Source organism: Urocitellus parryii, chromosome 1 (assembly GCF_045843805.1).
Source record: "Urocitellus parryii isolate mUroPar1 chromosome 1, mUroPar1.hap1, whole genome shotgun sequence".
Taxonomy (NCBI): domain Eukaryota; kingdom Metazoa; phylum Chordata; class Mammalia; order Rodentia; family Sciuridae; genus Urocitellus; species Urocitellus parryii.
Genome location: NC_135531.1, coordinates 116,369,178 through 116,385,637, shown reverse-complemented (window position 1 = coordinate 116,385,637; position 16,460 = coordinate 116,369,178). Strand labels below are relative to the sequence as shown.

The 16,460-nt window shown below is 32.9% G+C and overlaps 1 protein-coding gene across 2 annotated transcripts in view; it reads left to right on the top strand.

Annotated features, from left to right (window-relative positions):
- Positions 1 to 16,460, top strand: part of Dmxl1 (Dmx like 1) — a 166,473-nt gene that overhangs the window by 70,802 nt on the left and 79,211 nt on the right. For both annotated transcript variants that reach the window (XM_077801239.1, XM_077801235.1), the window contains exons 20-26: positions 2,463 to 2,632; positions 3,131 to 3,228; positions 4,194 to 4,359; positions 5,325 to 5,586; positions 7,715 to 8,796; positions 9,493 to 9,684; positions 12,502 to 12,578. In XM_077801239.1, the coding sequence (XP_077657365.1) occupies positions 2,463 to 2,632; positions 3,131 to 3,228; positions 4,194 to 4,359; positions 5,325 to 5,586; positions 7,715 to 8,796; positions 9,493 to 9,684; positions 12,502 to 12,578 (2,047 nt within the window). The remainder of the gene's footprint in view (positions 1 to 2,462; positions 2,633 to 3,130; positions 3,229 to 4,193; positions 4,360 to 5,324; positions 5,587 to 7,714; positions 8,797 to 9,492; positions 9,685 to 12,501; positions 12,579 to 16,460) is intronic.

Below are 16,460 nucleotides of genomic sequence, written 5' to 3'. Positions count from 1 at the left end.
AAAGAAAAATGAAATTATGGTAAATGGATGGAACTGGAGACTATCATGCTAAGTGAAACAAGCCAAACCCCCAAAACCCAAAGGCCCATTGTTTTCTCTGATAAGTGAATGCTAATTCATAATGAGACAGGAGTAGGGAAGAATGAAGGAACTTTGGATTCTGTGGAGGGGAGTGAAGGGAGAGGAGGGGGTGTGGTTATGGGAAGGATGGTGGAATGAGACAGACATTATTACCCTTTATACATGTATGATTAAACCATTGGTGTGACTCTGCACATGTTCAGCAAGAGGAATGAGAAATTGTGCTCCATTTGTGTACAGTGTGTCAAAATGTATTCTGTCATGTATAACTAAATAGAAAAATTTTTTTAAAAGGTTCTTTATTTGTAGATGGACACAAATACCTTTATTTATTTTATGTACTGAGGATCCAACCCAGAACCTCATACATGGTAGGCAAGTGCTCTGTCACTGAGCCACAACCGCAGCCCTTTTTATTATAATTATTAGTACATATTAATTGTATAAAATAACTGATTTTATTATGACATATGTGACATTACATGCTTTGATTGTATTCCCCCTCACTGTTACCCTTGAGAAAGTCTTTTTTAACTCATTGAACTTTGAAGTATAATTTACCTGACTTTAGAATTCTGGTTTGATAGTTTTTTGTTTTTTTTTTTCCTCTCAGCACTTTAAATATTTCACTCAGTTCTCTTGTTCATATCCTTTCCAAAGGGAAATCTACTGTAAACCTTACCCTTGTTCCTCTATGGGTAAAGCGGTTATTGTTTTTTATTTGTGTTTTAGCTCTTGTTGAAATTCTTCTTTTGTTTTTGGTTTTCTGTAATATGTATAGGTGTATTTGGTATTTGGGATAATACAACCTGTTCATTGCTTTCTGAACAATCTGTGATTAATTTGGGAATGTTCTTAGCGGTTATAACTTGAAAAATTTTATCTCCTTCTCTCTTGTTTCTCCTACTAGTTCAATTATAGTTATGGTAGGACTTTTGCAATTAGCCTACCGTTCTTGATGCCCTGTTCTGATTTCATTCATTGAATTTTTTCTTTCCATTTCAGTTTGAGAAAATTCTGTTGTTCTACTGTAGGCTTACATATCCTTTCCTTGACTGTGTTTAGTCTGTTGATGAGCCTGTCAAAGACATCCTTAATTTCTATTTTCATTTTTAGCTTTTCCTTTTGGTTTTGTTAGAGTCAATATCTGTTTCTCTTTCTCTCTACTTCTCTGCCTATATTATCATCTTTTTTTCCCCCTATGATTTTGTGGCAAAGGTATTCTTTTTTTTTCTTGTGGTAAGAACACAACATGTGATCTCTCCTAACAAACTTATAAGCAAACAATACATTATTGTTGACTATAGGTACAATTTTGTGTAGCAGAACTCTAGATTTATTCATTTTGTTTGACAGAACTTGAGGATTCCTGAATTGTAATTGCACATTTCCCTCTTCCCAGCCTCTGATAACCATCACTCCTCTCTTTGATTTTATGAATTTGACCATGTCAGATACCTCAGCAAAGTGGACTCATGAAATATATTTGTTTCTGTGGGTACTTTATTTCACTTAGCATTATGTCCTCAGGGTTCAACCATGTTGTTACATATTGCAAAAATTTCCTTTTTGAGGCTGAGTAGTATTTCATTATGGATATAAGCCACATTTTAAAATCCATTCATCTGTTGTATTTATGTTGGTGCCACATTTTGTCTATTGTGAGTAATGCTGCTATGAACATAGGAGTGTTACTGTTATGGGCCAAATTGTATTCTGAGTTCTTTAGCTATATTATTTTATTTAATCTTTAAAGCTATGTAATATGATAGTTCCATGATTAGTCCCATTTTATAAATGAATGAAGAAACTGAGACAGGAAGAAACTCAATTATTTGCCCACATTTATATATTTAGTTAGTGGTAAAACTGGAATTTAATGTATGCATTAAATTCTGGAGTCTGTGCAGTGCTGTGCTTAGTTCATTAAGCTATACTATTTACTTAATATCTTTTAATTCTAAGGAATTAAGTCCATAAAACAAATGTTGACCAGAGAAAAGTAAGAAGCAGCTTTGAGGAGGGAAGCATACCAATATAGAATACTGCTTAAAGTGTTTCTCCTTGTCTTAAAAGGATCATGGGTAATTGCTAGAGAATGAAAATACTGTAGCACAATGGCAAGTGGCATTTGCCATAAATATCTATTATGTTTTTTCAAAAAAATATATGTACAAAATATATGCTCATTGGAGTGCCACAGTTGTTTGGAAAACCAAAAATAATAAATTACTCAACTTCTAGCACTCTTAAAGATTTAAGTATAGTTGTGAATCTCATAAAAACTTATACATTTTTACTGCAAATATGTAATACACATTTCTGGTAATCGTTTTATCTCATATTCATATTTCTTATAAACATTTTTGACATTTCTTCAGGCCTGTCTACTAGTCATTTTGCTTGGGCATTTCACTCAGTAGCAGAAGAAGAACTGTTAAACATGTTGCCAGCAATGCAGAAAGATGATCCCACTTGGTCTGAACTAAGAGCAATGGGTGTGGGATGGTGGGTCCGGAATACCCGCATCTTACGCAAATGCATAGAAAAAGTAAGCATGTTTTGTTTTGATGTAAAAATAAATAGATACATTTTGGATGTTTATTTAAATTACAATCCATATTTTCTTTGCTCTCAATTATTCCCTTTTGTTTTGAGAGCAACAATATACTTTCAAATAGTCCTTATTTTTCAAAATGTTAATATAATTTTTAAAAATTTACATTTTAATTCCTAAAATTCTAGTTGACACCTTTGTTTAGTGGTATATTTCTGACTTGTACAAAATAGTACATGTTTAGAAAAATAAAATAGTACAGAAGAGCTTGTAATAAAAGGAAGTAGTCCTGTTACCTCCCCTTTGTATCCTTCAGTATCATAAGTTACTTTTATTTGTTTGTATGTATACACATATATTCATAGGATATATTAAAAAGATTTATTTAACATTGAAATAGATAACATATGGCAGTCTAATATGTGAAGGCAATTATTTGTTGACTTACAACCTATTTCTGTCAAATTTTGAACAATATTTTTCTTATTATAGGTAGCCAAAGCAGCCTTTTATAGAAAAAATGATCCTTTAGATGCTGCCATTTTTTACCTTGCAATGAAAAAGAAAGCTGTGATTTGGGGCTTATATAGGTAAGGAAAAAAAAAAAAAACTTCATTAGGAGTAAATGCATAAAGTAATATTTATTCTTGTTGATGTTGATTCATGTAGATTTTTAATTATTTTTGTGTTTAGGAAGATATTTCAAAGGAAAAAATCTTAGGTGTTCTCTGCAAGTGGGAGAAACCTGATCAGGTCACATTTGTTTGTTTTGAGATTTATCAGTCCAGAAATGTATTTTTTCTTATTTTAAGAACTTCTCAAGCTGCTTCTATGATACGAAAGCCAACAACTTGCATTTGGTGTGGGGAAGATGATGAATTGGTGGAGTCTGGAACAAGCATCTGCTGTCTGCCTCATTGAGTTCTTATGGGCTAGTAGATCCATTAAAACTGCCTCCCTCCTTTGGGTGCTCATCTTATTCCAAGCTGAATTCATTTAGAATTTTCTCTTTCACTTCTTCACAGCAGGGGGAGATTACCATAAATAGTTCACCATTTGTTTTGGATTTTGTTCCAAGTGATTTGCATGACAACATTTGGGAGAAAATCATAATGTCAAATCCATTTCTGAGAGACTGGTCTTTCAGGATTGTTTTCAGTAGGGGAAATTTGTTAAAGAGTTTGATCACCAAAGTCATCCTTTGATGGACAAGAGGAAGAGGTTATTGATGATGTTTTAATGCTAAAGTAGCACAGAAGTTAATATTATTTTATATGAATATAAATGCTTACATAATTATTATTTTGCCTTAATTTAATAATTTTTATATGCTGCTAATGCAATGTTCTTTGTAATTTGAAAGAAAATTTTTAAGTAATCTCAGAGATATGGATGGAAAAGTATTCTTTTTTCACTAGGTAAAGCAGATACATAGTAATTTATGAACTGGCAAATGTTTCTATTAAGTTCTAACTTTTAAGTCCTAACTTTAGAAGATTGTTCGGATATAGAAACATTATATTCCAAGATTTACCTACTTTCCTTTCCTTTATAGGTCTCAAAAAGATACCAGGATGACACAGTTTTTTGGACACAATTTCGAAGAGGAGAGGTGGCGTAAAGCAGCTTTAAAGAATGCCTTTTCTTTGCTAGGCAAACAAAGATTTGAACATTCTGCAGCATTTTTTCTTTTAGCTGGTTGCCTCAGAGATGCAATTGAGGTAATGAATAAAACTTTTTAAAAAAATTGCATTATCATCCTTCTAAGCTCTTTATCTAGATTTTTTAAAAATATTTTTTAGATGCAGACCGACACAATACCTTTATTTTATTTATTTATTTTTGTGTGGTGCTGAGGATCAAACCCAGTGCCATACACATGCCAGGCAAGCACTCTACCACTGAGCCACAACCCCAGCCCGTCTTTATCTGGATCTTAAATTTTTATATTTTAATTTCAGCTTTAGTAGATAACAACCCAAACCTAAGTAACTGAAATAACTGATAATCTTTAATAGTGGCTTTAAAAATTTTGTCACTTAGATTGAATAGTATTTATACAGAATTAAGATAAACTACCTTGCATTGGTTGGTTAGTAGGATAAATAGTTTATGTGGACTCCTAAAACATGAACAGGTTAACAAAAGATCTCTTTTCTCACTTTAAACATATTTAAATGTTTATCTGACTCTGTCTTAGTTGATGAACCTTAGAAAGTTCTTCAGTGATTAGTTCTCTGTAAACCTTAAAAAATTATGAATAGATTTTCCATTTCTGTCTCAAAGTATCCTTTGGCTCAGAGTCTCATACAGGAATCAAGACAACTTTTTAATTTGGAAATGCTGTACTCTGCTGGGGTGAATAGAGAATATACTCTTGAGAGTAAATTTATAAAATATATGACTTGCATTGACATTGTTTAGAATTATTTGCTATTTCCTCATTCAGCTAAATCTTTTCTCAAATAAGTATTTAGTAATAGCCAATAGATTTTGAAATATTAACATAATTCTTACCTAATGGATTTGTTAAAACAGGCAATATATGTTTTGTTTCTTCTTATCCTTCTTTGGTAATTTTGGAGATTAATAAAGCCTTGTGTTTTTCTAGTTGTTAGAAAGTTGAGTTTATCCTAAAATGAAAGGTGCCCGTGCTTCTTTATAAATAGTATTTCTCTTTTTAAAGGTATGTCTTGAAAAGCTGAATGATATTCAGTTGGCTCTTGTAATAGCAAGACTCTATGAATCTGAATTTGATATGTCTGCAACATATAAATCTATTTTACGTAAAAAGGTTTTGGGAATTGATTCTCCCGTCAATGAATTCAGTTCTTTGCATATAAATATGCATTATGATCCTTTTCTACGGAGTATGGCATATTGGATTTTGGAAGATTATAGTGGTGCTTTGGAAACATTAATAAAGCAACCTACCAGAGAGGATGATGGTAAGTCATACTTTTAAGAGGTTAACAATTACAAGTATTATTAGTATTTGCTGACTGTGTAGACCACTGTTGGGCACGAAGGGTAGTAGAAAACAAATTTATGGGCATTATGACTTTATGATTTACTTTGGGACATAGGATTATATGTATAGTTTTACTTTTCAGAAAGATATGTCCTTTGAAAACCAAGAACATTGGATTTTATATTTTTATGAAATGGATTTATTGAACACAAATATATTATCAACATTTGAATATAAATACTTTTGGATGTAAAGCCAGTTTTATAATAAGTTGAATTTATGGTGTTTTGTGAATTATGGTAAAAGATGTATTCACATAAACAAAGTTTACTTAAGTGATGTGATTAGAAGGTCTTAAGTTGTTGACTATCTTGTTCATGAGATAAGTAATGTAGAGGGCCTTTTAAGTGTATCCTTTGGAGCTCTGCTTTGGACTTTTGTAGAAATTTTTTTTGCTAAAGCTTTCTTGGAGGCTAGTATAAAATGTAATTCTTTATGTAAATTCATATAAAATGATGGGCTTTACTTTGTGAATATTTTTCCAGGATTGAATTGTGTCTGGTAGCTGGTACAATAGGTGACATGTCATTTGGAATACTAACTAGAAAAGCTTCTAGTTCATCACTTCCTGTGTGGCATCATTTAATCAGAAAATATCACCTTATAAAGCCATGAGACTTAGTTCTTCAAGTCTCCTAGCCACCATTTGAGCTAAAAATTTTCTTGTTTTTTTTAAATTCAAAGCTTTAATGTTTATGGATGCCAGGAGATGCCTTTAAGTTCAGTCTGTGAGGTATCATTAGAAAATAAACATGTGAACAGAAGATACAGTTTAAATATAAACAAAATATACAACAATAAATAAATCATGAACTAAAGATTTTCAAACTGGCCTCTTTGTATTGAAGGGGAAAAATAATAAGTCATTTTCTTGTTCCTACATTTATTATTGTATAAATTATACACACAAACACATAGGTATGTATATATATTTTGATGCTTTTAAAACCAGTTAACCCTGTATTCTTCTGGAAGAAAACACAAAAGATAATAGTGGTGTGGGCCAGGGTGATTGGGGTAGAGGCAGTGATAAGTATTTGGATTTGGGATATTTTAAGTTTGGCTAGCCAAGAGTGGATTGGATATAAAATGTGAAGGAATTAGAAATCAAGGCTAATTTCTGGCTTCTTAGATTGAATAGTAGATTGAGCAGTAGATAAATAATATGAGGAAGTGTTTTCTATCAAGAAGCCTTCTCTAATAAGAACTTTGGACAGAGAATATCTAGGTAAAAAATAATTTGTGCCAGCTGGGCCCACTGGTGCCCACTTATAATCCCAGCTGCTCAGGAGGCTTAGGCTTAGGATCACAAATTTGAGGCTAGCCTGGGCAACATTGTGAGACCCTTAATGACACCCTGTCTCAACAAATCAAAAGATCTGAGGAGGTTGTTCATTTATAGAGTGCTTACCTGGCATCTACAAGCTCTGGGTTCAATCCCCTATACTGCAAACAAGGAAAAAAAGTGATTTTTGCATATGGCATGTTAAATGAAATAGGTTCTGAGGCAAGATTGTATAAATCTAAGTGGAAATAGAATGTAGACCTTAGAAGTTAGATAGGAATTTAGATATTCAGGGTGAAGTTGGGACTAGATATAGAGATGTGCATATTATCAGCATATAGAAGGTATTTATAAAGCCATGGGAATATGTGAGTTCAACTCAAGGAGTAAAATAAAAAAGAGATCAAGAACTGAACCCTAAGGTGCTCATCATTGAAAGGTAGAGAAGATGAGCAGGCCTAGCAAAGCAGACTGAGGAGGTATGTCTAGGGCAACAGGAGAAAAAGAACTAAATGTTACCTGAAGAGGTTTGTTTTAGTGGGAAATCAGCATAACTTTTGTTTTTCTACTGTTTTTAGAACATTTTTATTACATTTGTGTTCTTGTTTATTCAATGCCATGGATTTGTGCGGTCTATTAATAAAAATTCGTCTAAAGGTCAGGTAAAGGTTCCATGGTAAAGAAAAGGGACAATGATATAAATACCCCCATTGAGATCTTAAAGAACTTTTCTTGATTCATGAAATGAATTTACTTTCAGATCAAGTAATGATGTCAGCCTGTAATCCTGCAGTTTTTAATTTCTACAATTATCTGAGAACACATCCTCTTTTGCTGAGACGTCATTTTGGATCATCTGATACGTTTTCCACACACATGGGTTTAACAGGAAAAAGTGAACTGGCAGGAACAATTAATTTAAGTGAAAGAAGATTATTTTTCACTACTGCTAGTGCTCATCTAAATGCTGGCTGTCCTATGTTGGCTTTGGAAGTATTATCAAAGATGCCCAAAGTCATCAAGAAAACAAAACCTCTTTGTAGAGCATCTAGTTTTCTCGATACTAGTAAAGATTCTTCTCCATTAAAATTGAATACAAAGGAAGATAAGTCTTCAGCTGTTGATTGGTCACAATCACTGATGAATGGTTTTGAATCTTCTTCTGAGGGTTCCTCAGAGAAACAATCAAACTCCACTCTCTCTTTTGATTGGAGCCAACCAAGTGTCATGTTTCAAGATGACTCTTTAGAGTTAAAATGGGATAGTGAAAATGATGAAGAAAATGAGGATCTTCCTATTTCATTGAAAGAACTAAAACCTCTACAGAGAAAAATAGATAAAAAATTAGATGAACTAAGTAATTACACAGAATCTTTCAGCACACTAGATGAAAATGATGTGTTAAATCCATCAGAAGATATAATTGCTGTTCAATTAAAATTTAGAGCATGTTTAAAAATTCTCACAGTAGAACTTCGTACTTTATCTACTGGCTATGAAATAGATGGTGGAAAATTGCGTTACCAGCTATACCACTGGCTTGAAAAAGAGGTGATAGCTCTTCAGAGGACTTGTGACTTTTGCTCTGATGCAAAAGAACTACAGAGTGCATTTGAGAACAATGGAGATGAATTCGGATTAAATGAGAATTCTGATGATTTGCATCATCAAATAAAAGTGAAACAACTGAGAGAAAATTTTCAGGAAAAAAGACAGTGGCTTTTGAAATACCAGTCTCTGTTGAGAATGTTTCTTAGTTACTGCATACTTCATGGCTCCCACGGTGGGGGTCTTGCATCTGTGAGAATGGAACTGATTTTGCTTTTGCAAGAATCCCAACAGGTATGTAACTTCTAATCAGTCAAAAATAGACACCTCTGAAATAGTTTTTTTGTTGTATTTTCTAGTTTTGAATACTAAAACTGTTGCTTTTCTTAATTATACTTGCTTTAAGGAATGCTCCTTTTTTTGTAGCCCATCAAATTTTGAATTTTAGAGCTATGAATATATTGCAATTGGAGGACAATTCTCTATCGTACTATTCATGACTTGCTTAATTCACACTTTACATGACTATCTTGTAAAGTGATGAGCTCCTCTTTATTACAAAGGGACATCTTTTCTCTTTTTTTTTCTTTTTTCTTTTTTTTTTGGTACCAGGGATTGAACTCAGAATACTCGACCACTGAGCCCCATCCCCAACTCTACTTTGTATTGTATTTAGAGACAGAATCTCACTGAGTTGCTTAGCGCCTCATCATTGCTGAGGTTGGCTTTGAACTTGAAATCTTCCTGTCTTAGCCTACCCAGCTGCTGGGATTATAGGCATGTGCCATTGTGCCTGGCTGTTTCATCATTTTTTAAATATGATTGCTGGAATGTTGACCATCTCAAGTTCTAACTCTGTAAATTATGTTGTTATTTTAATTTTCAGTTGTTTGAAGTTTTTCAAGGAATTTCTGAATTACCTAAATAATGAATTAAAACTAGAAATATTTTTTAAATAGTTTTAACATATTTTTCTTCTTTGTTTTTAAGGAAACATCAGAACCACTATTTCCTAGCCCTCTGTCAGAACAAACCTCAGTGCCTCTCCTCTTTGCTTGTACAGCGAGTGCCAAAACAGTAGTTGCCAATCCATTATTGCACCTTAGTAATCTGACACATGATATTCTACATGCCATAATAAACTTTGATTCACCACCTCATCCTGACAGCCAAAGCAATAAAGTAAGTATGGTTGATTTTAAACTTTTAGTTCACCTATATGTGATGTTAAAAGTGAAAGATAAATGTTAATCCTTTTTTAAAAAAGAAAATTTGAACATCACACTAGATATAGCAGTTGTTTTATTACCAAGTTTATATTGATTCTTATGAAAGAAAACTTCTGGTGCAGATCAGACTTATTATGTTACTTGTACCCAATAGTATATTCAGTTTCTTTTAAATATATTTTTAAAAAATCAAAATGCTAGTTATTTAGTTTTAGTTAGTTTCATTATGATGAGAGCAGTAGGTACACATGTAGATTTGTAATTCTTTAAGTAGTACATTTAGCCAAAATACTGATTGTTTTTGAAGGATAAAAACTTAATATTTTGGTATAAAAGTACTAATGGAAAGTAAGGTTTTTCTTTGTTAATTTTAAAGGATTACATTTTTTAAGGACAATGGGGTGAAGTGTCTTGCCCCGTCACTCCTCTAGGTTAGCTGAATGACCTGCAGTGCTTGTTAAAAGTTTGAGTTCTTACGTTTACTCCAAACTCATTAAATCAGTCTGTGAAAAATCCCATGAATATGTATATTTTTAAGACATTCCTCCAGTGATTCTAATGCATAACTATCGTATCCTCTTATCCATCATTATTCCACTTTATTCATTGTGGATATCACACTTCATGTTTCATATTTACTCTTGAAATATGAAATCCTTTGGAATAGCTGATTTTGATTATCTCTTCATATTCCTTGGATTTTTTTTTTTAACCTCATAGTCTAACATGTGGTTTTTGCCCACCTCCAAGGTTATAATGTCACACCAATTTGATTTTCTCCTTGGCTGGGAATATAGCTCAGTTGGTAAAGTGCTTGCCTTGCATGCACAAAGCCCTGGGTTCAATCCCGGCGAGCGCGCGCACACACACACATACTTACATACCAAAAAAAAAAAAAAATCTGATTTTTCTCCTTGCCTGATAATGGACCCTCTTTAATAATTTAATTCTGATAATTTGATTTTTGTCACCTCTCTTCCTTTACTGCTTTGTAGTATAAATGACTGTAGTGCTTATTACATGTTTTGGAATTTAAGTTCTGTCAGACTGTGTTCATTTTAGCCAAACTTTACTCTTAGCAGCTAAGGAGGCTGACTGAGGTAGGAAGATTGCAAGTTCAAGGCCACCCTTGGCAACTTAGTGAGACTGTGTCTCAAAATAGAAAATATAAAGGACTGGGGATTTGGCTCACTGGTAGAGCACACTTGGGCTTGATCCCCAATATCATGCACACATGTATACAGTTTAATTATAGCATAGCTACGTACCACTACATTATCTTTTGCTACCGTAAGTAACTTTTGCTGCTTAAAAATGACTTTGAAACATTAATGGCTTTAAAAAGTTCTTATTTATTTTTTCTCATGGTTCTATGTGTTGGCTTGTCAGTTATTCTGGTTTGGCCCAGAAAGGCTGATCTATGGACTGTTCATTCATCTAGGCAGCTGGTGAGTTGACAACTGTGGATGACCTGAAGTGGCCACATTGACATTTTTGTGGTTGGCAGGGCTGACGCAGGAATCTGAGTTTTCTGTGTCTCAGCTTCCTTCAGGCAAGCCTAGTGCATTACTCCAGGTTCTCCAGAGAAACAAAATCGCAATAGTTTATGTAGGGGAGAGGAAAGAAAGAGAGACAGACAGAAGTAAGAGAGTCCCAGTTTGAAGATCTGAGAACCAGGAAAATCTGTAGTATAATTGCCAGTCTAAAAGCAAATGGGTTCAAGACACAAGAAGAGCTGATATTTCAGTTTTGAGTTTAATGCAGTAGGCAAGAGGAGTTCCCTCTTATTTAGGGTTTTTTTTTTTTTTCAGGTCTTCTAGTTGATAGGATGATCCCTACCCATATTATGGAGAGCACTATGCTTTAATCAAACTACTGATACAGATATTTATCTCATCTGGAAGCACACAGACAAACCCAGAATAATGTTTGACCAAATGTCTGTGTACCTTATGGCTCAACCTACCTAGGTTTTTTCACATGAGAGTTGTAGCGGTTTAAAAGCAGTAAGAGTAGAATTTGCAGGGCCATTTGAGACATAGATTCAGAACTTGCATCTTACTTCTAGTGAGTCTTCTTGGTCAAAGCAGGTCATAGGCTAGCCCAGATTCAATGAATCAAGAAATAAGAATCCGTGGGGTAAAAATGGGAGTTCATAACTCACTTGAAACTAATGTTTGAAATATGATATGTCAAGAGCTTTGTAAGGTTTTGAACAACCAATAAAAAAAAAAAAAAGAAATAAGAATCCAGCATTGTACTGGAGAAGCTACAAAACATTATGATCATTTTGCAGCCTCCTATATTTGGTCTTACATCTTCATTTAATGTGACATTTTTAATTTATTTCACATGTCTTACTGATAGTTGAAATAGAAAATAACAATTAGGTTTTTATTCACTCCCCATTTTTACCTACTTAAAAATAATAATCAGAGAATCTTAATATTCTAGTCTACTTTCTTACCTAACTATTCCTTCATCTTTGATTCTACTGTTATACTTCCCGTCATGCCATGTTTAGAGTCTTCCTCAAAACAAATGTTTGACTCTACTGCCTTTGAATTGCTTTGTTTTATAAATTCTGCTCTTTTCTGCAAATTTTTTGTAGTGAGACTTTTTTAGTTGGAAATACATATTATAAAAAATATAGTTTATAGAGACAAAACCTTTTTCACCTTTTTGAAAATGCTAATTATATTAGGTCTTGAAAAGGATTATACTTAAAAATATTAATACTTAAAGTGATTTTCTTTGTTTTTTTTTCCAGGTATATATAATGCACACCTTAGCAGCCTCACTTTCTGCTTGTATTTATCAGTGCCTTTGTTGTAGTCATAACTACAGGTAAATATCTTTTTGTGAAATTTAAGAATTGTTGCAGTAACCAATGAGGTTTCATATTTGATACATTATTACTTTAGAGTTACATGTGGCAATTTAAATAATGCAAAAAGCATTTAATATATTTTCTTTCATTGTGAATAGTTAGCTTGTCTTCATGGCAAATAAATCTCAAGTGAATGCTTATCAATATAACTTGTTAACCTATTAATTATCACTGCCTTATGCTAGACGTTGTGATAGATGCTGAGAATTTAAAAATGAAAAAAATAAGACCATTTTTTCAAAATATTTTTTTTAGTTGTCAATGGAGTTTGTTTGTTTATATGTGGTGCTGAGAATCGAACCCAGTGCCTCACACATGCTAGGCAAATGCTCTACCACTGAGCCATAGCCCCAACCCAGATAAGCGCATTTTTAAGGTCAGTTTAGTCAAAGACAAATATGTAAACTGAGAAATCATTCGTATTATGACTTATTACTTAAAAGATAAATACTACAATTTGATAGTAAAACACCAAAGGAACATAGAAAAAAGGAGGGACTAACTTGTAATTAATAAAAATTGCACATGAGAATTGATGTTTAGGATTTTTCTAGTATTCTAAAAATACTTTTTTTTTTTTTTTTTGGTATTGTCTCACCCCTCTTCTATTTTCTTTATACAGTAGAACTTGTGGGTTCATCTTATTTTTCTTTTAACTTTTATATGTTCTTTTTTTTTGGTCTCTGTGTGTTGTGTGTGTGTGTGTGTGTGTGTGTGTGTGTGTGTTTAGGGCAAATCTCAGCTTAATTTTCCAGACACTGATTCATTTTTCAGCAATGTCCTCTCTTTTAACTAGTCAAACATTACATTTTAGAAGTTCTGTTTTTCATTCATAAGATCTCATAGAATTTTTAAAACTTTTATTTTGTTGGTGCATTATAATTTTACCTAATAGGGTTGGTGATTATATATTCATACATGTACATAATATGACAATATAACTGGGTCATTTCACTCCCCAGTACCTCCCATTTCTCTTCCCTCCTCTCTCCCCTGGTCCCCTTTCTCTGTTCCACAGGTCTCCTTTCTGTTCCCATGAGATCCCCCTCACTGTTTCAAAAAAAAATTTTTTTTAATTTGCGCGTACTAATTGTACATATTTGTGCAGTAATGTGTGATATTTTGATATTATATATACTGTGTATAGTAATCAAATCAGCACATGGCATATCTATGACTTGAAACATTTATCATTTCTTTTTGGTGAGAAAATTCAAAGCTACAAGACAGTTTGTCCCTATTTTGAAACATATAATTAATTATTGGCTATAGTCACCCTGTGCTAAAGAGCACTAGAACTTATTCCTTTACCTAACTGAAATTTTGTACCTACTAAACAGCCTTTCTCTGTACTTCCCCTTATCTTTTTCTAGCCTCTGGTAACCACTGTTCCACTCTTTGCTTCTACAAAATGAACTCTTTTAGCTTCCACATACGAGAGAGAACATTGTAGTAATATTTGCCTTTCTGTGTATCTTGCCTTTTTTCATTTGACATAAAGTCCTCAAGGTTCATTCATGTTGCCAAAATGGCAGGATTTCCTTCCTTTTATGTATTACGGTTAAGTGTGTATATCACATTTTCTTAATCCATTCATCTGTTGATGAACACCTTGTTTGATTTCATCTTAGCAATTGTGATTAGTGCTGCAGTAAACATCATAGTGCAGATCTTTCTTCAATGTACTGATTTCTTTTCCTTTCTTTTGGATATGTACCCACTATATATAGGATTGCTGGATTATATAGTAGTTATAATTTTTAGTTTTTTGAGGAACCACAATACTTTTTTTCATAATGACTGTACAGATTTACATTCACAAGTACAGTCTATGAATAGAGTTCTTTATCCACATTGTCACCAGCATTTGTCATTTTTTGTCTTTTGGATAATAAGTCTTTCTAATGGGGGTGATATAATATCTTATTGTGGTTTTGATTTGTATTTCCCTGGTGATCATTATTAAGCATTTTCAAATATATATTTGTTGGGCATCTGTCTTTTTTTTGAGAAATATCTATTGAGATAATTTCTGATTTTGTGATAGGATTATTTGATTTTTTTTTTTTTTTTTTGCTATTGCTGCTGAGTTCCTCATATTCTGGATATTAGTCCTTTGTGAGAAGGATAGTTTACAAATATTTTCTTCCATTCTTCAGGTTTTGTCTTTACCTTATTGATTGTATTCTTTGCTGTGCAAAAGCTTTTTAGTTTGATATAATCACGTTTGTCTATTTTTGCTTTTCCTGCCTGTACTTTTGAGATCTTATCCAAAAGTCTTTGCACAGACTAATATCCTGAGGCATTTCCCTATTATCTTCTAGTGTTTCATAGTAGTATATTTTTACATTTCAGCTTTTAGTCCATTTTAAGTTGGGATTTGTATATTACGAGAGATGGGGATGGGATGGGGTCTAGTTTCATTCTTCTGCATGTATATATTTAGTTTTTCCATTACCATTTATTAGAGACTCTCCTTTCCCCAGCATATGAACTTGGTGCCTTTGCCTGTATTCTCTGTTTTTTCCTTTAGTCTGTTTGTCAGATTTTATTCCTCTACCATGCTGTTTTGGTTATTATAGCTTTGGGGTATGTGTATGTGTTTGTGTTTTCTGTGCTATATATTGAACCCAGGGCCTTGTGTGTGCTAAGCTGATGCTCTACCACTGAGCCATACTCCTAGTTCATAATTAGTTAAGACATTATTGTACAGAATAACAGGATTAACTGTGATATTTTCATACATATATTCAGCATGTATTGATTATATCCATCCACCCCCTAGCACTTTTCTAGTTCAACATTTCTCCCATCTCAGCTTCCAAATTAGTTTTCAGTACTATAAGTGCCTATCACCTTACTTGGCTACAGTATATTTTGAAGTTAAGTATTGTAATATCTTTGGTTTTTTTTTTCAGTTGTCTATGTGTGATTTATTTAATTTATTTATGTGTGATGCTAATAATTGAACCCAGTGTCACACATGCTAGGTGAGCACTTTACCACTGAGCCATAATCCCAGCCCCTGGTTTTGTTCTTTTTGCTTAAATTTGCTTTGGTTACTTGAATTTTCTTATGATTCCATACAAATAGTCTGTTTTTGGTGTCTGTGGTGAATATCATTTTGGTATTTTGATATGAATTGTATTGAATTTCTAGATCACTTTGATTATTATAGACATTTTAACAGTTCTTCCAATGCACAAACAGGAGTATCTTTTCTCTTTTTGTGTGTTTTTATCATATTGCATAAGTGTTTTACAGTTCTCATGAAAGAGATCTTTTACCTCTCTGATAAAGTTTATTTCTATGTAATTTTTTCTTTTGTTGCCATTTTAAACTATGTGTTTTCTTTTTCAGTTCACTCTTGGCATGTAGAAATACTACTGATTTTTATATGTTGATTATATGTTCTGCTACTTTATGGATTTTATCAGTTGTAACAGTTTTTTGGTGGAGTCTTTGGGCCTTTCAATATTTATGATAATATATGCAAATAGGAATTTTTTAAATTCTTCCTTTCCAGTTAAGATGTGCTTTGTTTGTTTCTTTTTTTTGAATTTTTTTAGTTGTAGATGGACATCATATCTTTATTTTTATTTGCTTGTTTTTATGTGGTACTGAGGATAGAACCCAGGACCTCATGTGTATGGGGCAAGCGCTCTACCACTGACTACAATCCCAGCCCAAGATGTGCTTTATTTTTTCCTCTTACTTAATTGCTTTGGTTAGGACTCCAGTACTATATTGAATAAACGTGGCAAAAATTGACATTCTTTTTACTTAAAGTCAGCATACTAAAGTGATGCAGCCACATCAATGTTTATAGCAGCTCAATT